At 40.6% G+C, this 26,406-nt stretch overlaps 2 protein-coding genes across 2 annotated transcripts in view; both read left to right on the forward strand.

Annotated features, from left to right (window-relative positions):
* The first annotated feature begins 798 nt into the window (after positions 1-798).
* Positions 799-26,406, forward strand: part of LOC126390296 (polyunsaturated fatty acid lipoxygenase ALOX15B-like) — a 38,036-nt gene continuing 12,428 nt past the window's right edge. Inside the window, exon 1 of the mRNA XM_050044536.1 lies at positions 799-815. The gene's annotated coding sequence lies outside the window, so the exon portion shown is untranslated. The remainder of the gene's footprint in view (positions 816-26,406) is intronic.
* LOC126390299 (arachidonate 12-lipoxygenase, 12R-type-like) lies at positions 2,246-13,643 on the forward strand. The gene is made up of 15 exons (XM_050044538.1): positions 2,246-2,310; positions 2,513-2,690; positions 3,122-3,326; positions 3,477-3,558; positions 3,853-3,975; positions 5,876-5,979; positions 6,222-6,388; positions 6,550-6,693; positions 7,406-7,609; positions 7,792-7,878; positions 10,355-10,524; positions 11,054-11,175; positions 11,324-11,424; positions 12,774-12,944; positions 13,092-13,643. The coding sequence occupies exons 2-15, from the start codon at positions 2,538-2,540 to the stop codon at positions 13,269-13,271; spliced, it is 2,013 nt and encodes a 670-aa protein (XP_049900495.1). The 5' UTR covers positions 2,246-2,310; positions 2,513-2,537; the 3' UTR covers positions 13,272-13,643.

Here is a 26,406-nt window from a genome sequence, read left to right on the forward strand (position 1 = left end):
GCTTCGAAAAGCTAACCAAAAATCTAAAACATGTTCACACTCAAAGAAAATATGTTCCACAGTTTCAATGTCTCTTTCACAAAATCCACATGTATTATTTTCCCAATTAAATCTTATGTGCAAGAAATGGTTAGAAGGATAGATATCATTTAGAATTTTAAATACAACCTCTTTTGCTTTATGAGGGATTGGATAAGACATATATCGCTTCCTTATCTTCTTTGCCTCCACCACAGAATAATCACTTAAAACATATTTTATTTTTAGTTGACAAGGGTAGTAATGTGAAGTTAAAACATTTCTAATGAACTTGTTAGAGAAAAGTTTGCTTCCCAAGCTGATTCCTTCCACACAGAGTGATCTCATTTCTGAAACATTCGAATGTATCACCAGTTGTTGCACCGCAAAAGTTAGTAAAGGACGTGTTGAAAACTGCAACCGGAGGTGGTAGGGCGGGACTTCAGCGGGTGGCTTGTTCCGCCCAATGAGAGGCTGATCTATGCAGCGAACTTCCGCCCACTCAGACTAATACAGAGCTAATGTTTTTAGCTGACTGTGATGGTGACACATTTTACTGTGGAAAGCTGGTTTCTCTATTAAATGAGGAAGCGCTGCATTAAGAACATCATTATTTGCATCATCCTGTCGTTTTGCAACTGCAGTAAATGTTATTTATTTCCAGTGTTCATCACATAATCAGATGGATATGGCAACTAAGTGGACACTCCCACAAAAATGTATGTATGAAAAGCAGAATCAGTGAGGATAGCTTTTATCAAAGGTTCATCCAACGAACTTCTTGGTCTCATTAACAGGTAAACATTGAAGCTGAGAATAGCTGTACTTCCAATTACTTTCTAATGCCATCATCTTGAGATCACAAGTTAATTATTTTGTTATCTCCAGAAAAGAAGCTTTGTTAACTTGTGATAACAACATAAACAAGCTGTTATGATGAGCAGTCATTCCTCTGACTTTGTAAGTGCCAAGACTCTATAAAAAAAAAAAAGGTCACATCTATGAAATTTACATTAAAGTTGTGGAAAATGGGCAATATGACAATAACAGCCAAAATACCTTATTTAAGCCACTGGAAAAAAAATCCACTCACTTCCTACAACTGTACGTTATATTGCTGATAGTTTATGTTCTCTATGACTCTTTTTTTGATGCATCATTGATGTCATCACGTTGCTCTCAGTCAGTACTACGGAGCATTTCAGTAAGAAGATTCCCTGCAAGCTGATAAAAAATTTTCAAGGAGAGCTTGAAGTGTTAGGTGCAGTCATCAAAGCCAGAAACAAGAGACTGGGGGTCCCATACACGTGTCCAATGGTGGTAGAAAATAGTGTGGTCATTTGAATTAGAGGGGATGACCTCCTCAGCTGTTGGCCAAATTCAGCTTCATATACAAGAACTACAAGTTCTGTTTTTAACTAATGCTTCAGTGAAACCGAAACTACTGCATGTGATTGTTTTATGCTGATCTGTGATTTTTATACAGCCTGATTTGTTTGCTGTGGTGAAAATGTAGTTTTAATCATGATTCACACATTAGGTCATCTCTTAGTTCACCAGTGAATATACCATTGTGCAATATGAAATGTGGAGGTGCTGCATTGTCTTTCAGCAGAACGTGACATTTTGCAACTGTCTACCCTCATTGGCTTACTGTTTTATTACTCTCTGGAAATAAAAAACACTGTAGCAATCCAGGCAACCAGCAGTGAGTTGGGAACAAGTCAGGGTTCCCAGCTAAATTAAAAGCCTGGATTTTAAAGCATGGCATCCTGCCAGGGCTCATCTGGCCGCTCTTATGAGGCTCCACTTACCACTGCTAAGGGCTTCAAAGGAAAGTGAACCACTACCTACACAGGTGAGTGGGCCTACCACAAGCCTCAACACGATCATCTTGTATACAGGGAAGAACAAGCTGCAGCTCCTCTTAAGTGGCCAACAAAACAGGATTGAATCAATTACTATCCTGCTACTAACAACACTATCCGATAATTCTGGATGAGCTGTGAAGATGAATAGATTTTTTGTGATGGTGTCACATTTTTCAGTAGAAAATCTTGTTTATCTTTATAAAATCAACTTTTCCTGTGATTTAAAAAACAACAACAAAAAAACATCATCTTCCTGTTTTCAACAAGTGCAGCAATTGTTCATACACGTCCAACATTTCACTGCCAGAGCTGTAGCTACTGATTAGACACTCCCCCAAAACTGTATGCACGAAAACAGGAATCAGGATCTGCTTTTTCAAAACAGCAGTTCATCGAAGGAACTTTATGGTCTCAAAAACAGGTAAGAGAGGTGCTTTATGGAATTTATTTTATCTACCTAAAGTATGGATTGTTATTAGTTATTAAAATACACTTTTCCAGTGCCATTTTCATTGCAAAACCAGAATTTCTGAAAAAAACAAAACAATTCTCATTCTGGTTCATCTAATGATAGTTAACCTAATCAATGCTGAGAATGGTAATTATTCTTCTGTCCCCACCAGGATTTTTCTGCTTTCCAGGGTGAAAATGGTCAGTTATAAAGTGACTGTATCTACTGCTTATCTCGCTGGTGCCACCACTTTAAACAATGTTTTTATCAAGCTGGTGGGTACAGATGGGGAGAGCGAACGCAAGTGGCTCATGGGCATCAAAGGAGCTTCATCCTTCATGAAAGGGATGGTAAGTCTGAAAATTCCTCTCTTTGTTTGAATGCATAAGACACTTCCTCAGCTTTGCCTGTATGAGATTGTAGGCACATTAAATGCACTGCACAGTATTGCATAATATTATTTTATGCAGTGCGATTATATTGCACGAGTCCAGCTTTCTACATTCAGAAACTGTAAACAGCTCAGTTCTTTTTTGCTTTATCTCCTGTTTGCTGTCCTGGCTCCGCAATAGCTTCTTTTTCTCTACCTCCATTTACTGTTTCTAAATGGAGCACTTGAAGCTGTTCAGTACATTTGATGAAGTTGCACTTGCATAATTCTTGCAATTTTGGGGCTGTAAACACATAATTGAAAGTACTTAATGTAAGTCGCTTTGGATAAAAGCATGAGCTAAAAAAACAAGGTATAGATGTTTTTAAACCATCTCTGTCATCACTCCAGGTGTCTTGTTTTACCGTGTGCTGCCCCCTCTCCATTGGAAAGCTGATTCTGATAGAGCTAAGCAAACAGCGCCTCCCATTGTTCCCTGAAGACAACTGGTTCCCTGCCAAGGTGGAAGTGCAATCCCCCGAGGGACACACCTACAACTTTCCCATCTACCGCTGGATCGCTGACAGTGAGGTGCATCGCTTCAGAGAGGGAACAGGTTTGTCCTGTGTGGTGTTCACTGACCACAAAAGACATAACAGAAAGAAAGAAAGTTATCCAAGCTAGACATACGTAGGCTGGAGTAAATATGTGTGAACAAACTTTACAGTATATACAAACAATTTTAAACTTTGTTTTCTTCTTAAAGCTCTGAGAGTCTGTGATGACAGCCATCATCTTGGCAGGTACAGTCGGCAGCAAGAGCTGAGTCAACGTGAGAAAGACTATTGGTAAGAGCTTGAAGCTTATCTGCATTTTACCTTTATGCAACCCAAAGCAAACATGCATCCAAACCTCCTACACCTTTGGCTGAATATATTCATGATATACAATGATAAACAAACCACCGTATAACAGTGTGACATCAGCCAGGGTTTATTGAAATCAGTTATACTGTATGTTGCAAAATTGTAATACTGAATAAATACATGTCAAGTCTATTATGCTTGATTCAAACTGCAGATGCCCTGGGATATAGACTGTCCAAAGTTCCTTATCACTCTGCTGCTCTCTATTTTTCCCAGCTGGGATGTGTATAAAGAGGGAATACCCCACTGCATGAAGGCAGAGAGCCCTCTTTCTCTGCCTTGTGAGGTCCGCTTCTCCTTCACCAAGACCACAGAGTTCTTTTTCACAGCAGCCACAGGGTGAGGTCCTCAAATTTTTCCAGACAGAAGCATTTGTTTTCATGTCTCACTCTAAGAAAGCCTCTTGTTTGTCCATGTCAGAAACTCAAATACCATTACGCCAGCCCTCATTCACTGGAACTAGTGACAACTGTGTCAGCAGCGGATGGGACCCTTCTCCATTACATATTGTCATTCAAAAACCTCCTTTTGCTTTTCACAGAAGCTGTCGACAGCTGGGCTATTGAGCCTAAATTGTCTACTGTCTTGAGTGCACAATTTGGTTACTGGTCACCTTGTTCACAGCTGTGCAGTTGCACACTAGTTCATGAACTGTAGCAATACCGTATGTTCCAAAACAAAAGGAGATACACTTTGCTAATTAAGGTAAAGTTTTCAATTACAACAGCTAGCAATACCCTGTAACAGGTAGTGTTGCCGATACTTCGTAGGTAGTGTCACCAATACCTCAGAACAGGTAGCTTTACCTTTTATCTTCAGAAAGAAGCACTATTTTCACCCCTATGTTCGCAAGAAACATAGCAATACGCCCCCCAGACACACTAGCATCTATAAGTTAGCCCATCAGCTAACCATTTACTATGACTGATGACCCCAGTGAAGTCTGGACAAGGCCAAAGCTTTGTCACTGCTGCAATAAAATATCAGACTGGTACAATGACCCCATATCTGGAGCGTGTCAGAGCTTACTCCATGCTCAAACTGCCTCAACCTCCACCAGCAAGTTAATCCACTGTGCTGCTATCCCTCTGTCGGCTACTTTGCTGCTGGCTAGCCCGCCAGGCTAGCCTATCGGGGGAGACCCACTCATGTGTGAAGCGGCTGCACCACAGAAAGAAGTGGATGTATCCGCAGGCTTGGCCGCTACACCTGGGCTAAGCTGGGCAGAGGCAGATGCCAAGCTCTTGCCCCCAGTTGCAAGAGACAGACAATGGATGTGAAGGAGACGTGGATGACTCCATCACAAAGGAGGTCTGTCTGTGATCCTGATAGCCGCACTGGCCAGGGAGGCACTAGCTGGCGGAGATTTTTCACCTTCTGTCCAGCTCGCCTTGGATATAACCACCACATAGGGGACCTTGATAAGATCCATGCACTTTCTATGCATCAGATTTTTCCCAGGGAGTACTAAGGTCAGCATGCAGCCTAACCCAGCTTTCACCCCTAGGTTATGTCCAGTACACGTACTGCAATCCTTTTAGAGAGGACCCAGGGTTTAGACAGGGTGACCAGTTATGTCTTAGGTAAACCACAAGTGGGAAAGCATGTGCCCAAATATCATCTTTTCCATTGGATAGCAGGGGCTATTGCTCTGGTTTAAACAAGTAAGAGTCTCCAGCCTCCGACTGGCCTGCGCGCACATTCTACATCGGGTTTAGCTGCTTGTGGGCACTCTTTAGAGAAATTACTATTCATGAGGTGTGTGCAACTACATGCTGGGCCTCGCCCTACCGTTTACTAGATTTTATAGTGTTGATGTCACGGCACCAGCTCTGGCACATTCCATGAGAAGTGCCGCAGGGGACAGTTGTTTTCTTTACAGACATGTTTGGTAATTCCTGCACTGAGACACAAAATAAATGCAATGAAAGAGAACATCAGGTTATGGATATAACTCAAGTTCTCTGGTTAGCATAAATGAGTGTCCCACCAGACCACCTTCCATGTCATGGAAGCGATAAAGAGGTGTGCTTGTTTTAAATGACAGCTTACACTGTGTCAGCCTAATATATACCGGGAGGGTGACACTCACTCATGCTAATCTGAGAACCTGGGTTATATCGATAACCTTACATTTTCCAGTTTCTGTCAGAAATGCATTTTCCCACATAATTATGTACCTGCCTATAAAATGATTTATTTCATCGTAATAAAGGAGCTGTGTGTTTCTATGTTCTAGGCTGACTGAGCTGCAAATTAAAGGGCTGTCTAGTTGCAAGAAGAAGTGGAATAATATTGATGCTATCAATCGGGTTTTCTGCAACAAACGGACTAACATATCAGGTGTGTTAGATTAATGAAATACTTAATATTGTTTACATGATAGTGCATTTAGGTATATTTGTTAAAGTATTCCTACCTACCAAACATCAGTCCCTTGGCTTCTTTGCATAATTCATTAAATGGAACACATTGTTTCCCATTTTTCAGTATCACATGCAACAAACAGTTAAGCTATGTGGGAGAGTAAGATTTTCTAGCCCATAGTTTGAAATCTAATCAAGTTTAACTCTGTTTTTTTCCAGACTACGTCCAGAAACATTGGAAGGAGGATGCTTTTTTCGGCTACCAGTATCTAAATGGTGTCAACCCCATCTTGATCCGACGTTGTAAAGCTCTGCCTGATAACTTTCCTGTCACTGATGACATGGTCTTTCTCCGTGGGAAATGCAGCTTGGCAAATGAAATGAAGGTGATTCTCTTGAGGTTGATTGATCTCAGTATTAGTAGGAGTCATGTTTTGCCCCAGGACATGTTAATTTGCAATTGCATGATGCACTTACACGTTCACTTCGTATAAGTGATAACCAATCTGTATGCATGCGACTTAGATCATTCTTCATTTTCAAACAGAAAGGCAACATATTCCTGTGTGACTACAAGCAGTTGGATGGAGTGAAAACAAACACCATCAATGGGAAGAAGCAGTACATGATGGCTCCCCTCGTCCTGCTCCACAAAACACCCGATGATGAGCTGATGCCAATTGCTATTCAGGTGAATATAACCCTGAAGTATAGCTAATAGTGAAGCTTAAAGTCAGAGTATTGATTATTATTTACTGAGTGCTGACTATTATTCAAAGATGTAGATTCCCTTGTTACAGGAAGGGAGCATCCACCTCGCTGAACATGTTCTTAATACACTGGACTCTTGGCAAGAAAACAACCACCATGATGAGTATGTAGATGGCAGCTCCGAATGCCCTCTGCTAGGAAAGGCAGATCATTACTCCCTGCCCTAGCTAGGGCCATGTAAAACGTTCCTCCCATAGCCATATCAGGCCAAGCCAGTGTTATTTTAAAGTACAAAATTACAAATTTGCTGGAAAGGGCTTTACAAATTGTACAATACAATACACCCACTGTGCTTATACTCTTGATTTGGCTCAGGAGGAAAAGTAGCAAGAGAAGTGATCTCTCTTTCAGGAAAGACAGACATGCAATACGATAGATGCCATATGTACAGAGTAGATGGACACTCCTTTAGCACCATTACACAAGTAGAGTGCAAACAAACATATATAGATCAGAGAAAAGGTAACATTTAAAGACTTTTCATTGCCACTGCCAGCCTACCCCCTTCTTACCCTTTGCCAAAGACTAGAGAATACAGACACAAGCATTGATGTATGTGCATACAGCGATCACAGAAAATTCTTGAACATTTCTGACCAGTACCGAACGACACCTCCTTCCTTCTCCTGCAGCTGAAGCAGACTCCAGCAGAAGACAACCCCATCTTCCTCCCTACTGATTCTGAGTACGACTGGTTGACGGCCAAGATTTTTGTGAGAAGTGCAGATTTCAACGAGCATCAACTCAATGTCCACCTGCTGCGCACTCATCTGCTGGCTGAAGTGTTTGCAGTGTCACTGCTGCGCAACGTGCCCATGGTGCATCCACTGTACAAGGTAACTGAGGGGAGAATACTGAACTTACTGTAGTACTATCTTCCAAAGTTGTTAAATCATGTTTCAGTGTGTAATACAGTATGTTCAAGTATTTTAAACCACTAAATGATAGAGAAGCTTCAAGATTTCTGACTTTGATAACGTGTAATAGTGTTAGTAACAGAGTTCCTTCTTTCCCTCAGCTCCTCGTGCCTCACACTCGCTACACTCTGCAGATCAACTACTTAGCTCGAGCCTCTCTAATATCTAAGACTGGAGTTTTCACACAGGTATGAAAACACCAACACACTCAGTAGGCCATTTCTCAAACAATGGACCTTATTGAAGAAGTGGTAAATGAACACATTTCCTCTTATTTTTGTTTGTACCCACAATTTGTTTTTTATTTTGTTACTATTTATTGATTTCCGGGATTCATCAATGTTTTCTTATTTTTGCTTTTCTAAGTACATTTACTCACATACTGTATTAAAGTACAAATCTGTGGTACTTTTACTTTACTTGAGCATTTTAATCTCATGCAACTTTAGATTTCTACTCCACTATACTCCAGAAGGAAATACTGTACTTTTTTCTCCACTACAGTTATTTGATAACTTAAGTTACTAGCTACTTTACAAATTAAGATTTTTGCATACAAACCGTATGAAAATATAGAAGCGCAGCTGAAATGATTATATTATTTTTTCATGCAAAAGGTTTCATGGTTCCAGCTTCTCAAATATAAGGCCTTGCTGTTTTTTCTCTTAATTCATTTTGATTGATTAGATTTTTTTGGCATTAAGTACTTTAACTTTTTAATACCTAAATACATTTTCCTGATTTTGCTTATATATTTTTACTTAAATGACATTTTCAATTCAGGGCTTTTGCTACCAACAGAGTATTTTTACAGCAAGGGAGACTGCGGATAACTGGGTGGTTATAACAGCACCACTTTCACCAATAATGGATGACCTATGAGTCATAGTACATTTTTATTGGATGAACACTTCCTTCCTGACCTTGCATGTGAAGTTTCATAGTTGTGTGCAGATTTTACAGCCAAAACACTGATTTTCAGGTGTGACAGTGAATTCTGGGACCACGTCTATATTTTGATTAGCACTGATACTGTTGAAATTGGAATTATGCAGCTTGTATTAGATTGGAGAGCAGTCTCTTTGGTAAAATGTGAGATTTTTCTATGCTCATTTTGAAACGCCATGCTGATACAGCTCACTAAACACTGGATAACAGAGGTGGGGATGGTTGTAACACCTCTTACGGCAGTGTGACAACTGACCCCAATGACAACCTAACACATTTTCTTTATCTATCTTACTGGGTTTTTTCAGCAGGCCAGGAGAGTTGGTGAGAAACGCTGATATACTGTATGTACTAGAATCAGCATAAGGTGAGGTGAGGCAGGGAAGGACAGTTAGGTCCAAAAATAATATTCTCTCTGCCATGTGACACTGAGCAGACACTGCAAGAAATTACAAAACCTCAGAGGAAGAGGACCAACATTGCTGCCCTATGTGGGCGATCACAGCAGTCAAAAAGTCCTCAGTGCACAGCAAGAGAATGCCTTGACAGGTTACTTGACTGAAGCAGCAGTCTTGTATTTTGGACTCCCTCCACATGAGGGGAGACAGGTACAGGTTAGCAGTTAGAACTTAGTAGAAATTGTTGTATGTATCAGTTTTTCATTTGTAGTTTTGCACTTGTGTTGTTTTTTTCATTCTCATTGTTACAACAGACCACAGCAGTGGGGCAGATTGTAACAATGGAACTCCTTGTATTGGACATCAGTTAATGAGTTTGGTGGTATAGTTGGAGGAGTTGGAAACACTGCCATTTGTAGTAAACAAAGAAAGGTACTTTGGGTCAAAATTTGACAGCTGTAACACAAAAATGCAGAAAGTTACAGGCATTGAGACAAAAGTGTTACAACCATCCCTGGTCTCCCCTGTTTTGGTTTTTACTTGAGTAAAGGATCTGAATGGTTGTCCACCCCTGCTGCTGACACAACACAACAGCGTTACAAATGTTTTGTCATTTCTGATTTTTTGATTTGAAAAAAAAATCTCTTGAGAGAATAGCCTTTACTTTGTTTAAGTTTATTTAACAGTAAGTCAGTGTTACTACTGCAGAACCTCTTCCTCTCAAAGCCCTGACACGCCCAGCCGACAGATGGCCGTGGGTCAAAGTTGGGCCGTTGGTTAGCGCTGCTAACTAGTGTCAAGATGTTTCTCCAGTTTCCCTTTTTGAATGATGGTTACAGACGACCGCCATCTGCTGGTATGGAGGAGAAGTTCCTCTCATGCAGGTGCAAAACATGCATGCTTGCTTGCTGGCTGCTGGTTTGGTGTGTTCATGTGCAACTTTTTGGCCAAGACACAGCAACGTAAGGCGATGCAGCAGGGGGTGCTTGTCGCCGGTAGTTCTCTGAAGTTGGTTCAGTATATCTGGCCTTTTACAGCCTTTTTTTGGTGGCACCTTTCCACTTGTTGGGCACATGCTAGAGTATTTGCCCATAGCACCATAACTGCCCTTATATAGTGTTTGGGAGGCCTTACCTAGGCTAAAAGGTTACCGATGATTAAGTGGGATGCATCAGCACACCTGGGTAAGAGCAGATTTGGATGGTTAAGAGTGTCTGGTGCACCTGGAATTGACTTTACTTAAGAAAATGTTGCTGCATCAATAATATATACAATAATTGTCTCTAACTGTATTCCTTGCTATCTGACTGTTTGTTAGTTTGCATCCTCTGGTGGAGAGGGTATGATAACACTCCTGAAGAGATCATTGTCCTCAATGACCTACACCTCCCTCTGCATACCAGACGACATCGCTGAGCGTGGGCTGGAGCATGTGCCGAACTTCTACTACAGGGATGATGGACTCAAGCTTTGGGATATCATCCACAGGTAGTATGGGTGTACTGATACCAGAAAATAAGAGCAGAAATCCCACCCTTTGTACAAGCTAGCCTCTGTTTTCTTATCTACCTCAGTCAGTTTTTTCAAGGGTTTCTTTCATCATGGCCACTGTTTACCAAGAAATAGTTCTAGTATGTGATTCGCTGAAAACCACAACTTTTTGTTTTTGCATTTCTGTATGTCTATTGCAAAATGTAACGCCCTAAATCATTCAGTTTGGAGGTGCTGGTAGGCATATGCAATTTAAAGCAACCTAGGCTGTTTTACCCTGCTTCCAGCCTAAATGCTAAACTGACCTAATTGCCATCAAGCTAGCTCCATACTTAACACACAGATATGAAAGTTGTATCGATCTTGTCTTCTTAATCTCCACAAGAAAGCAAACTGGTAAGTTAATGAAATGTCAAATTATAAATTCATTAAATGAATAAATATATTCTTACTACTGCAGTGTGTATGAAAAATGCACAATTTAACTAGGACTGTGTTTTACAGAACTTATCCTAATTACTCATAGGTTTGTGCAGGGAGTGCTTGGCTTCTACTACAAGAATGACGCTGAGGTCCAGAAAGACTCTGAACTGCAGAAGTGGATTTCTGACATTTTCGAACATGGATTCCTTTCCCAGGCATGCACAGGTGGGCTTTAAATAAAATCTCAATCTTAGTGATCAAAAATATGCACATTTATGTACTGTTATGTGGACATAATGCAAATGTGAGTCAAACTTTAATGTTGTAATCTAGGCATCTTTAAGTAATGCAGTTTATTTCTTCTAATTCTCAGGAATTCCACAGAGCTTTACCACCGTGGCTGAGATGGTCAAGTTTGTCACCATGGTGATCTTCACTTGCTCGGGACAGCACTCGGCTGTAAACACTGGACAGGTGAAGCTTTTTAATTCACCAGGATGATAGATTGTAATGTTGCCATTTTTCTGGAAAATGTGGATGAGTTTTTTCTAAACTGGAAAGAGACTGATACATTTTAGCGTTGAGGATGACTTGCCTTTAACACAAGAGTCTAAAGCCATGATGACAGGTCTTTGAGGCGACATTTTGGCAGAGTGATGCTTTGAGCTCGATGAAAGAAATGCTATCACACTGACAATGACAGTGCTGACTTTTAGCAATTATAATGTTTACTAAGATCACAATGGCAGTTTACTATGTTAGCAAGTGAACATTTGGTAGATAGCACAAATTACGAAGTACAGCTGGGCCTGGTGGCAATGCCATTAGATTTGCAGGTATTTGGTCCTAAATAAGTATCTGAGTGATTTCATGATGGTACTGGCTATTTGAGACAGATGGGATCTAGACATCAGACAAGACAAGAAGTGTAAATTGTCTGTTACTTTCTCCTGTCTCACAACCTGGGATCTGGACTTTGCAAGCTTTAAGTGTATCAGGGTCCAGTTGATGAATTACTCAAGGCCTTGGTGGATCCATGTACAGCCTGGTACAGACACTGTAACTGTCAGGTTATCCATGAATGCCCTGTTGGGGCACATGACTAAATTAGCATTTTCATGGCCAACGTGAGCAAAATCCCTGAAATGGTGCACAGCAATAATGCCCTGTGCTGTGCTGATGGTGATGTTCCAGAGATGACTCTGAGGCTGAAGCAGCTGTAACAGTTTAGAATAAGTGTATTGATCTTGCCTGGTGCATGGTGTCCATCCAGTGCGGTTTCCACTAGCTTGTTTTGCCGTTGACCTGTAGGCATTTGTAAGGTCCAGCCACAGAACCGCCAGGTTTCCTCTGCCTTTCTGTGTTTTCTGTATCAGCTGGGTGACCACTCCTGCGTGCTTAATGCATCCTCACACCTTCAAGACCCTCTCCTCTGTGCATGAAGGTGTTGATGTATGAGTAAGATTGTCCTAAACAGCTCGACAGTACTTGAGTCCTCCTGTTTTGGAATCTAAACACTCTCTGTGAAACTCCTCCAGATGACCTTGAAGGCTCTCAACAGTCACTGCAAGAGTCTGGGCCTTGTAGGAAACATATGGCACTCCAGTGGGGCCAGGTGCCGTGCTAGTTCTGGCAGCTCTGACAACGTCCTTGACCTCTTTTAGGATTGACTCCTAAATGTTAAACTGTGCTGTGGGTTCTGGTGGTGCTATCAAAGCTCTGTCACTCAAGGTGTTACCAAGGTACTTGTCCCCTGTCTCTTGAGTGCAAGCAAGCTTCAAAAAATGTTGATAAATTTTCTGTCAATCATTCATTCACTGCAGTATGACTATGGCGGCTGGATGCCCAACACTCCTTTAACACTGCAACTTCCTCCACCAACCACAAAGGGGACGACAAGCGAGGCCACGATGCTGCAGACACTCCCTGATATCAACACAACAGTAAAGGGCATGTCCACCTTGTGGCTACTCAGCAAGCAGTCCTCTGACTTTGTAAGTGCCTAAGATGACATGAAAAATTACATCTATTAAATTCATGTTGAAGTTGTGTAAAGTAGGATTATATGGTATTAGTGCTTATAGTTTGTTTATTACACATTTAAATGTTAGTGGATTTAAATTTATCTTAAATCTCATCAGGTCGCTCTCGGCCAGTACCCAGACGACCATTTCAGTGAGAAGATTCCCCTCAAGCTGATAAAGGATTTTCAAGGAGAGCTTGAAGTGTTCAGCGCAGTCATCAACGTTAGAAACAAGAGTCTGGACGTCCCATACACATACATGGATCCAAAGGTGCTGGAGAATAGTGTGGCCATTTGAACATTAGAAGGTGTGACCTCCTCAGCTGGTGGCCAAATTCAGCTTCATATTAAAAAAGAGAGAAAGGGAAGAAGTGTACTTTTAACTGATACCACAGTGGAGAGAAAGTACTGCATTTTATCACTGTTTGCTGATCTCAGATTTTTATACAGTCTGAGTGATTTAACTGTGGTGACGATGTACTGTGTAAACTTGTAATCTACATCCTATCTACATCTTAGTTTGCCAATGAATATACAGAGCATCTAAAGAATACAAATGTAAAATACAAAATTTGAAGATGCTGCTTTGAGAAGTTTCTTATAAAGACGTGTATATTTTATGTAAAATGTCACCATTTGCATGTTTCTGTCCTCACTGAACAATTTTATTTTTTGTCTCAAAACAAGAATGAATGAATCAATTTATACCATGTTATGGTTTATTTTATAATAAAACTATCTGAATAATCTAGGTAAACTGTAAAGGTTATTTAAGTTAATTTAATTTAATTTAATTGTTATTTTAGCATTTATTCAGAATCAATATTTTTAACTGACTGTGATTGTCTCACATTCATTCATTCATTCATTCAATATAGCCAGCAATGCATGATGTCCAGTTCGGTGGACAATTGTAGTTTCCTCACAACATAAAATGAATACTTGGAAAATGTGGCAACAGTATTACTCCTTAGATGTCACTTGATATGGCCAGACTGTTTTTTACCTACCATTGTCTCCTAAGGATTGGCAAGGTATTCTTGAGCTGCACATTTCTTGCTGTCGTCGGCCATCTTGGTTATGAAGGCTTTGTGTTGCACTTACAACACCTGGCCAGTGGGTGGCAGTGTATGACATGACGCACAAGGGTCCACTCTAGTGACTCAATTGCAACTATAGTATCAGAACACATGCATATACAAGAAAATGGCTTTTAAATAGCTGTCCACTGTAGTGACCACTATGCATGAAAGGGCTAGTCACTCATCAATATCTGTTAAGGGCGCCATTAGGAATTGATGAGAAACGAGCCTACTTGTTAATCCTGAACAAGTAGGCTCGTTCCTCATTAGTTCCGTCACTCATTTCACACTTAATTAATCATTAACTACTGATTAGCTGCTTTGTGGCATCTGATTAGGGGTTAATCAAAAACTGACCTATAACTAAGTTCCTCATTTGCTCCTAATTAGTTCCATCAGTTGTTTTTTGAATACCTAATCATGAACTATTGATTAGCTGCTTCATGACATTTGTTTGGGAGCTACCCAAAAACTGACCATTAACTAAGAGTTAGTTGCAAGCAAACACCATGAATGATGTTTCTAAATGTTCCTGCCTGAGAATCCTTGATAGAGAATGTTGGCGATATGAGAGGGGCATCCATTCACTTAGGCTTTGACTAGTGTGGTTGATTCTTGTAGCTCTGACAGGTGATATCCAAATATGATCATTTGTTTTATGGCAGTAATCACTTTCTTGATGAGAGTTAGCTGAGTAGGTCAACGCCACTCTAATGTCTGTGTGTCAAGTATGGAGCTTTTCTTAGCTCATTACATAAACTGGAAGATCTCTCCAGATGTAAAAAAAAAAATACGCCTACCATGACCTTGTTAATAAAACTCATTTATTAACAATTTTTTGATATTGTTTGTTGCCTTTCTAGTCTTCCGACAACTCAAAGCGCTTTTTTACACTACATGTCACATTTACCCATTCACTCACACATTCACACACTGGTGGCCAAGGCTACCGTGCAAGGTGCCACCTGCTACTCAGTAACCATTCACATGTTCTCACACACCAATGGAACAGCCATCAGGAGCAATTTGGGGTTCAGTATCTTGCCCAAGGATATTTCAACATGCGGACCGGAGGAGCCGGGGATGGAACTGTCAATCTTCCGATTGGTGGAAGACTCGCTCTACCTCTGTGCCACAGCTGCCCCAAGGTCGGCAGCATGTTAACTACTTTTTTTTTTTTTGTTTGTTTGTTTTTTTAATCTTTGTTTTCTGCGCCCACAGGACTAATTCAGTGAGGACATTCCCTGCAAGCTAATAAAGGCTTTCCAGGGGGAGCTTGACGTGTTGGGCAGTCATCAAAGCCAGAAACAGGAGTCTGGATGTCCCATACACATACATGAATCCAGTGGTGATAGAAAATAGTGTGGCCATTTGATTATCAGACGGTGTCAATAATGCTTAATAACTGAGCTACAGCTTGATCTGTATGTGAGCCTGTTTGTGCCAATTAATCTACAGAACAGTACCACATATTGTTGTGATAAACAATGACAAATATTTTATAACTATTATTGTTTTATTGTTGTTATTTTCTGGACATGTAACTAAAGTCAAAACTTTCAATTAAGCTTTTTTTTGTGAATTTTATGTGCTATAAAAGTGAGACACACATTGTGCATATCAGTATGAAATAAATGAGGCTGATTCGCTATTTAATTATCAGAGCAAAGTCTTAATTAAACACAGTGCCAAACCTATTTCATTTAGCATATTTACATGTAAATTAAGCTTCTTAATATTTTTTATCTATATCCTACACATTCTTCACATTATTGAAATTTGCTCTAATCTTGCTTTGTTGTAGTTGTGTTTGTGAATTTCTGTCTTATTCTCACAACATTTTCCATTTTTTAAGATATATATATATATATATATATATATATATANTTTAATATATGTATATATATATATATTTATGTATATATATACATATATATATATATATATATGATAAAGCTCAGGAAACATAATGATGATGAAGATATTACCCTGAAAGTGTTACTGTTTCACAGAATAAACTTTTGAATGGAGGGTATCATGCATCCTAAAAGCAGAATAAACTTTTGAATGGAGGGTATCATGCATCCTAAAAGCATTTGTGAAAATAACTGTCAAGAGTCACCCAATATGTGATTGAAACCCAATATGGACACACATGAATAACTGTGCTCTAGATGAAAAGTTAATATCAAAATGAGGCCAAAATCAATGTTGATGTGATTTTGTAGTGGTCATCTTTGGCACATTAAGGCACTAAATTGCTCCTGCACTTGCGTTTGCAATAAGCGCAGCATAATGCCAACCCTGATCTGCATAAGTAACACTTCAGATACAAAGAAACTGATTTAATTCTAACAAAGCTGTATTTACAATTTGCAACTGTGCCTGTGTTTGTCCTTGCTGTGCATCTGCACACAGACAGAGCACGGAGCCTCTCTCACCCTCTCTCTGTCTAAATTTTCCGTGTCCTGCCCCACCTCTCTTGGAAAGCAGGTGCTGATTGAGGTTGACAGAAAGCCTCTTCCACTGTTCCCAGAAGACTCCTGGTTTCCCTGCAAGGTGAAAGTGAATTCCCCAGAGGGAGATACCTACAACTTTCCCATCAACAGCTGGATCACTAACAGCAAGAATCACCTGTGCAGAGGAGGAACAAGTTTGTGGAACTGTGGACTATTACAGAATATTGTGCTGTTTATGCTTTTATTTACCCCCCCCCCCCTCCCCCCCCAAATAAAAGCAAAAAATGCTAATTTCATAATCCTATTTTTTTCTTCAGCTCTAAGAGCCTTTGATGACAACCGTCATCTTTGCAAGTACAGTAGAGAGAGAGGGAGCTGAAGCTGAGAGAGCAGCTATATAGGTGAGAACAGTGCTGTGTGTTCATCCCCAATGAGCCCATTACTCTCTCGGGGCGGCAGTAGCTCGGGTCCATGGGGACTTGGCTTGGGAACTAGAGAGTTGACGATTCAAGTCCCTGTACATACCAAGTATGGGATGTGGACTGGCAGCTGGAGTTGTGCCAGTTTGCCTCCTGGGCAAACACTGAACCCCAAACTGCTCCAGCCACGTGGTGCCCCAGGGGAGCATTATGCTCCAGGGGTGCCATAATGTGGCCGACTCTGCTCTCCTCCTTAATTGCATGTGTGTGTTGTTTTAAAATAGGGATATGCAGAGGACACATTTCAACCATCATTTACCTGGGCTTATGTGGAACAAATTAAAAAAGTTAAATTGTACTCCACAAAGGACCCGTGATATTGTTAATGTTAGTGACACATAAACCTGTCTGTCCTTTCTGTGATGTACGGATAATTTTAATCTTGTTATAAGAGTGTTTTTGTTGTAAGAATATACAGTGTGTTAGACTGTACTTTACCATGATTAAAAATTGCCGTCCTTAATCAGTCTGTTCTATTTGTTGTGTATCAAAACACTAATACTTCATGTTTTGATTGCCTTTGATGCTGCTTTCTTTCCACACTTTGCACAGCAACACTGGAGGGACAATACTGGCTACCAGTATCTCAATGGTGTCAACCCCATTTTTGATCCAATGCTGCACAGTCCTGCTCAAGAACCTCCCTGTCACTGATGGCATGGTGTTTCTCCATTGTGGGAACTGCTTAACTGAAATATAGGCCTTTTTTAAGACAGTATACTAGTTACATGAATGATTAAAGGGATAGTGCACACAAAAATGAAAATTCAGCCATTGTCTACTCACCCATATGCCGATGGAGGCCCTGGTGAAGTTTTAGAGTCCTCACATCCCTTGCACACCTAATGGCATACGGCGCCAAGAACACAAAATTGAATCCACAAAGTATCTCCATACTGCTCATCCGTAGTGATCCAAGTGTGCTGCAGCCGCGACATAAAAAGTTGTTTCGAAAAATGTCATGTGAACTCTGTTTTTAGCCTCACCGTAGCCTGTAGCTCTGACTGCTTCTTTGTGCTCTGCGCTCACATGTGTGCGCTCAGGGTGATCGGTGATGCAAGAGCACGGTCTCTGAAGAGCAGCAGTCTCGTCAGTACTGATGTCCAGATTCTCAAGTGCAGGCATCGCCAAATCCCAGTCTGAGCAGCAAGCTCCCCCCAGCGATCTCCGCAAGGGATGTGAGGACTCTAAAACTTCACCAGGGCCTCCATCGGCATATGGGTGAGTAGATAATGGCTGAATTTTCATTTTTGGGTGCACTATCCCTTTAATATGACTTTAAACTGCTTAACTCCACTGCCAAGTGACTTGAGATTCAGTTTAAGCAATAAATCAGGGTTCAGTATGTTAAAAACTGTACTTAATACAACAGTGTTACAATTAAATCACTCCTCAAAACACACTTTAAATTAAATTAATTTAAACTGCTTTAAATTATTGATTCCAATACATCTTTTAATTATTTATTTATTTACTTATTATTATTATTATTATTATTATATTTTATTTTATTTTTATTTAAATGTATTATCTTATTTTCATTTTTACTTATTAACTTACTTTTACTTACTTTTTTTAATTAATTTGATTGTTTTTACATTCATATTTTTAATTGCCACAAAAATACTTGCACTGCTACCTGATACTTTGTCAGGTAGTAGCAGGTAGCAGTGTCAATGCTTTGCTGTGTTTTATGTCTGTACAGCACATTGTAATTCTGTTTTTGAAAAGTCTTCTTCTTCTTCTTCTTCTTCTTCTTCTTCATTATTATATTGCAGAGCTATTGTAGCAGTTAAACCCCGTCAGCAGTTATCTGTAGAAAAGTACATATCAATACTGTGACATATTCAATTTATGACTTTCTGTCACACTTAATATCTCATCATGCCCAAATGTAAAAAATTATAACTGCTGTAAACTTTCAGACAGAAAGGCAGCATATTTCTATGTAACCTCAAGCATTTGGATGGCGTGCAACCGAACACCATCAACAGGAAGAAGCAGTATTTGATGGCTCCCCTCGTCCCGCTCCATAAAACACCTGATAATAAGCCGATGCCGATTGCTATTCAGGTGAGACTGACCTACAGATTTATAGGATGCTTGAGTTGGACATTAATATGACAGGACGCATATAAATTTCAGTGGAGGATAGTTTTGAGATTTACTGCTGGATAGCGAGGCTTGGATTGAGTTTGTTTATTTGACAGAGGGCATTGGATTTATGGCCTCGTTTGATGTGTTTTAACATCAAGTTTTTTTATAGCACCATCATGCGGACTTTATTAGTAACATACAGTTTTGGACATTTATAGAATTGCCTATATACCATATTTTGTTTTGAATACCTGATCCCTGGATTTGGATATGCCTCAGTGGACATGCTTATTTTCACACATAGATAGTCTTTTAAATGTCTGCAGGTACTTAGATGAAAGCTGAAGGAGTCATGGCCATTTAAGTGAAAGACAATCCATGGTCAGACTTACAGCTCACATACGCAGTAACTGTCTGGCATTTTTGATTTAGTTACCATGTTACAGAAAACAGATGCCACATGCCAGGTTTTGTGCAACTGATTTATAATGGACACATCATTTTCCCCAGTATTGTCATCATGAATGTATTAAAAATAAGAAAAACTGTGGCTTGTTAAAGCAGATATTCATTATAAAGGACTTATTTGGGTCCATGGAAAATGTTTAAAGCTCGAGCAGCCAGCTCAGCAGGGGGGGAATCAGACTGTGTGAGATACCTTTTGAATGTTTAATAAATTCTTCATGCCAAATTTTCCACACCACTTTCAAATGTATTGCCAGACAGATTTCCAACAGCTGCTCGACAGCTCGAATAATAATTAGTCATCCTGTTTTTTGTTTCACTTTTTTTTCTTTGGGTTCTCCAAAAAAACTTTCCCAACAAATATGGAAACAGGGTAAAAAGACTTGGAGCCTGAAGGTGATGATAGCACATAAGTCTTTGTTGCAACCTTACACAGTGCAATTTCAATGATAATGTTCTGTGAATCAATAATCAGTATCTAACTTCCTTCTCCTGCAGCTGAAGCAGACTCCGGCAGACGACAACCACGTCTTCTTTCCTACTGATTCTGACTACGACTTGTTGACGGCCAAGATTTTTGTGAGAATTGCAGATTTCATTGAGCATCAGCTCAGTGTTTACTTGCTGCGCACTCATCTGCTGGCTGAAGTGTTTGCTTCCCATGGTGCATCCACTGTAGAAGGTAACTGAAAGGGAGAATATATTTCTATTTCACACTGCTAAATGGTACAGAAGCATCAAGATGTCTGCCTTTGTAACACGTAATAGTGTTTCTAACAGTTTACTCTTTCTCTTTCTACTTCTACTACAGGGATAATGGAGTCATGCTTTGGGATATCATCCACAGGTATTGTAGTCACTGGCAATGTCATAAGTTATACGCAGTCTAACCTGAAACCTGCACTTTTATAATGTTTATTGCCATATTTGCAGTCCAAGTGATTGTAATTTAGATGAGCAAGAGAAAAGGAGAAGGGAAAAATCTACACCTAATAATAATGCTGGGTCTTGGTTTGGTTTCTTTCTTTCCCCTGCATCAGGCACAACTAGTGTCAGAAAGTCTTCTCAGCTCCCAGGTGCCCATGAAGTGAAGTGTTTTATACATTAAGGAAACACACAAGTTACTGAGCCAAGTTCTGTGGGCTGTTTTGAAACGAAAGCAGCTCTGCAGAGACCGGTCTCTCTGACTTCAACAAATACTGTTTGAAAAGTCAAAGCGGTAACTGCACAATAAACAAGCCTTCCTCGCAAAATGGAAAGAAGTCAGAGAGGCAGCAGAAACAATGGTTTCAATTTTAATAAGCAGAATAAAAGTCTAACCCCCCAACCCTCGGCGAAGAGCAAAACAACTTTATGTTGGCGTCGTGGGGGTTGTTAACAAGGCTTCTTGCACGTTAGTTCTTATGTTTCCATGTATTCCGTGCTGATGTGCTGCGGTGCCGCAGCAGGGAGCATCTACAGGAGGAGAAGCCGAGTCAAACTGTATTGCCGTTTTCATTTGCTATGTGACATGAGTGTTTCTGACAGATGTCAAGGCAATGATACAAAATTGTAGAAAGGGCAAAACAATATGTCAGATGACCCTGGAAGGGCTGCGGTGTGTGGTGGTCTAAAACCTGATCACAATCTGTCACAGTGTTGTAGTTTGAAATAATTTAAGCTGATTTCTGCTTTTCATAAAGGTCTGTGAAGGGAATACTTCTACAGGAGTGACACTGAGGTTTGCCAAGACTCTGAACTGCGGAGGTGGATTGGAGACGTTTTTGAACATGGATTTATTTCCCACCAGAAACAGGTGTCCTTAAAGACAAGTTAATGTTTTATTATTCAGAAAATCCTTATTTTACATTAGCATTACTCTGCTTGATACATTTATTGACATAATTTTTCTTCTTCTTTAATTTAAATATATTAATTATTGCTGTTTTCATGATTTCTCAAGGACCCCTCAGAGGTTTTATATTGTGGCTGAGTTGGTATTGCTTGGTCAGTGAAAAATAACTGATTATCCTGTCTCCTTTGTTTATCTCTCTGAGGGTAAGTCTTTTATTTTAAATTGAGTTATGATACATAATGTGGCTGTTACTGCAGAGCACTTCACAAACATATCACAAATTATATTGACATATTATTGATCAATGGTAAGGATGATATGGTTTATACATGATGCTTTATAAAATGTTTTTAATCTTTGTCAATGAGCTTTTCATTCGTTGCAGTATGACTACAGTGGGTGGATGCCCAACACTCTCATCTCTTTGCAACTTCCTCCACCAACCACGTAGGCCACGATGCTGCACACACCCCCTGATGTCAACACAACAGTGCAGGGAATGTCCACCATGTGGCTACACAGCAAGCGGTCCTCTGACTTCACAAGTGCCCAAGACTTTATGGAAAATTCCATCTGTTCAACTAATCTATGAAGTATTTAAATTAACAAACTGCAGATTCAGTGAAATAAAATCATAGCAAACATACATCTGAGCCTGTTTAGAGTTGGTATTAACATGCGTTTATTGTGCGTCTCCAGCTGACCACTTATGTTCAGATTTCTTTACAGCCCTGTGCACAGTTATTACATCCACACTTTTGCTAGATGCTCTGAGGCGTTCTTGCTAGTCAAGTTACCGGTTGTGTCAGTACAGCTGGAGATATCTCTGTCAGCAGAATTCAACATGTGTCCGTCCATGGGGCAAAATGATGAATGTTTAGGTTATGCTTTGTCTAACTCAGCATACAATGGGTAAGTTAAAAAGCATCAGGGCGTTGTCACCAAAACAACCACCACGTCCTGCACTGATGATGCAGCCTAGTTCTTGTTAGGGATCCATCAGGACTCATTAGTGTTTATACTACAAAAGATATGTGGTCAAATGTGTCTCAGACCACCTCGGCAAGTGGTTTGAGTGATTGGATCACAATGCATCTTCGTGCTTCGTGCTTTACACAAGCCCGGTCCCTGAAGTCGTCGAAATCCGGTGCTTAGGCATGATACGCCGCTGGTTGCTATTATAGTTTAACAGCGCCTGGCAGCATCAGGGGGGATATGCGACAGAACAAGGACAAAAGTTAAGGCACCCAAACTCCAACTGGGGCAGCAGGAGGGGTTGTGGATGGGTCCAACAAGCACCAACTTTCATCTGAGAGGGCAATGTTTGCATCCCACAAGATTCTAAAGCCAAACCCTGTTCTTTCTTCCTAAACCTAACCACATGTTTTTGTTGTCTAAACCCAACCATGCGTGTTTGTTGTACTGACGTGATGCATTTATTTTGAAAGAGACTATATGCATAATGTAAATTTCCTGTGAAAATGGAAGTGTATTTTGAAAGAAGACATTGAATGTAACAGGCAGAACTTGACACAGCGTCCCAGAACGTCAACAACCCACGCACCCAGGGTACCTTGCATGTTGTATGTGGACGTGGAAAGTCCATGACCAAACGTCAATATGTGACGAGATAAGAGTGAGAATGTTTTGTTTACACTTGTATTTAGCGCTGTTCACTTGTGATTAGATTGCCCAAGACGCATGTAAATACCAGGTCCAAACGGGCTCTCTGACCATATCTTACTGTAAATATGTCAACGTGCATCATTCTTGGAACTGTATCACTGCATATTTTTGAAAATTACAGTTTTCGTGAAACCTTATGTCTGAAAAGAAATGTACCATAGTAATGTTGGGCGAGTCTTGTTTGTCATCTTGTTAACACAAAGCTGCTGTTGTCAGGTCCCTCTCAGTCTGTACAAAGAGTAGCCTTTCTGTGAGGAGGTTCCCCTTTCAAGAAGAACTTAAAATTATAAGTAGACAGATTAAACCCAGAAAGAAAAGCCTGGAAGTCCCATACACGTACATGGACCCTGCATTAGTGGAAAATAGTGTGGCTATTTGAATATATCAATGAATGAAAGTGTGACCTCCATTCTGACTCCAACCATGGATAGTTTGCTGATTAAGCATCTCTTCCCCCCCTGTAGGGCTGGTATCCTCGTGAGGGAATCCTAATTAGCCTAATTAGTCTTTGAACTCTCCACTGATGACTTTTCATATTGCCCTTATACTGTGATTGTCTAAAGCTCATTTTAAATCTTCTCATTGCAACTTTGCCACTGGGAAAACTCAATAAATTTCAAACATGTGTATGCAAAACACAATTCTTCTCAACACAGCTGTGACAAAAAGTAAAGCATTGCATTACATAAACACTGCTGTGCTAGCTGTGAGCAAATGTAACAATCAAAGCATTTTAGAAACAGTTCTGCTAGCTCAGTGTCATTACTAGTGATTGTTTTGTCAGAAAAGATACTTAAATAGATCAGCCACTAAAGTTAGAAATCTCAAACTATCCCGCACTGGCTGACTCAAGACCAGATCAGTCAGATAACTATACATGCTGATAAGATTCTGATGTTTTTCTTTTATGTACTCACACCTGCACTATCATGCAATGATAATGTAACTCTGTCAATAATAGAATCAGATTACAATGGATTATGTCTCTCTGGCACTTTGAGGCTTGTTCAAGTTGACTTTCATATTGTAGTTGAAAGCACACGAGAGCTGCCTGGAGGGAAGAAAATACAAAACACATATATAATTTGTGCTATGCTTTAGGAAATGGTCAGCAGGGATGTAGAAAAGGGTGCATATTTTTGGTATATTGACTAAAAGCTGTAAAAACACTGGTCTAATAATGGGTTGTTTGTATTCAGGTATCTAATATCAAATCAAGTAACTCCTACAAAATAGCTGTCATCTTCATTTTGCAGTGAGTTGGCCACTTGGATGCTAAATACATTCACACCAGAAATAGACTGAAATCGACTGTGTTGGTGGAGATGGCCTTTTACCTCTCATTTCCTGCTTAGATTTGTTTATTTCTACTGTGTGGTACTCCCTCTACAGCATAAATGCAATTTAGTGAGGAGAGACAGAAGAATGAAGTGAAGATAATATTTAATACAGAATATGAGTGCACAGATTAGCAGATGATTTGTGCTGATTAAGATTTAGCATAAGTCTTTGGCGCTTGAACACCAGAGGGAGATATTTTGTGATTTAGGGAAATCTGAGCGGCCGCAAGATAAATCCCCCCATGGAGTCCAGACACTGGTGGTGGTGGCTGCTGACTCTGAGGCTGCTGAGGCGAATGAGGCTGATGAATCCGTAAGGACTAGGCGGTGATGGAGAGGTGGAAGGCGCGTACGACTGCAGGAAGAAAGAACTACGGCAGGGAAAGAACCGTATTTAAAATGAGGAGCAGTAAGATGATAGGCGACCAACCCTCACCTATGGTCATGAACTCTGACCGAAAGAATGAGATCGCAGATACAAGCGGTGAAAATGAGTTTCCTCCATGGGGTGGCTGGGCTCATCTTAGAGATAGGGTGAGGAGCTCGGACATCCGGAGGGAGCTCGGGGTAGAGCCGCTGCTCCTTTGCGTCGAAAGGGGTCAGTTTAGGTGGTTCGGGCATCTGACTAGGATGCCTCCTGGGCGCCTCCCGCTGGAGGTGTCCCCGGCACCTCCCACTGGTAGGAGGCCCCGGGGCAGATCCAGAACACGCTGGAGGGATTACATATCTCATCTGGCCTGGGAACACCTTGGGGTCCCCTAGGAGGAGCTGGAGAGCGTTGCCTGAGAGAGGGATGTCTGGGGTGCTTTGCTCGGCCTACTGCCCCCGCGACCTGGCCCATAAGCAGATGAAAATGGATGGACGGATGGAAGATGATAGGCTGACAGAAAGGGTTGATTGTCAATCAGCTGATGACTCAGTTGACCCAGACAATGGGTGTTTCTCAAAGTTAAGCAAGGATCCTCAAACGGCCTAATTTGAAGGACGCTCTGTCATCGACCTCGGCTAAAGGACTGTTCCAATGTCAAGGATCATTCAATTAGTGTATTTTTTTGGGGGAATGGCAGTGAGAACGGCCAGAGTAGACACATGAGAATATCCTGCAGGTCAAAGCATCACTCATTTGTTTTGAGGTGAACTTACTTCAGTGGATTACTGCACAGGCAGCAGGTCAGCTGTTTCAGAGCAGCATAGCTCATCAGATCAGATCTGCTATTCATATTATTGTAGCAGAGTGTGTGGTGACACACACATAAAATCTGAAACACTTTGAAATAACAAAGTGATTATGTGTGTGAATCTGTGTTCATACTGTAAATGATAATTTAGAACTTTTTTCAGCTGTTGTCTTTACTTCATTACGCCACAAGTATGATTCAGAAATAAATTCTCCCTAAAAGTTGCATGACTCTGAAAATACTGCTACATCTGGTAAAATAGTACAACAACACTGGAGAGTACCAAAATCATCACAGTACCCTGAAACTCCCTCAGTCTGCTGAGGGTTAATGACTCACACCTGGGAACACTTGTTAGCCTGTTCCAATGTATGTTCACTGAATGCTAGGGAGGACTCTTGCCTTGCCTCTGCAGGAAGGATCCTTGACTTTGAGAAACGCCCAGTGACACCTCGAGATAGTGAGTGAGCATACGTGCAAGGAGTGAATGGCAGGGTGAGAAAGAAACTTATTACCTGAGCAGTAAAGACGCAGCATTAGTAAAATTATTAGCAGTACAGTTAGAGTACAGTATGTTTGTAGTGCTACTGATGGTGAGGATTTATGTGAATCTTACTATATAATGATGAAAATTCTGTCTCTGTGTGTGTGTGTGTGTGTGTGTGTGTGACGTGTGTGTGTGTGTCTGTTCCACGTTTTTCTCCTCACTGACTTGATCAATCCATGTGAAATTTGGCACAGTGGTAGAGGGTCATGGGAGGATGCGAATGAAGCAATATTACATCAATTGGCCAAAGGGGGGCGCTATAGCAA

Source organism: Epinephelus moara, chromosome 5 (assembly GCF_006386435.1).
Source record: "Epinephelus moara isolate mb chromosome 5, YSFRI_EMoa_1.0, whole genome shotgun sequence".
In the NCBI taxonomy this organism is placed as follows: Eukaryota; Metazoa; Chordata; class Actinopteri; order Perciformes; family Serranidae; genus Epinephelus; species Epinephelus moara.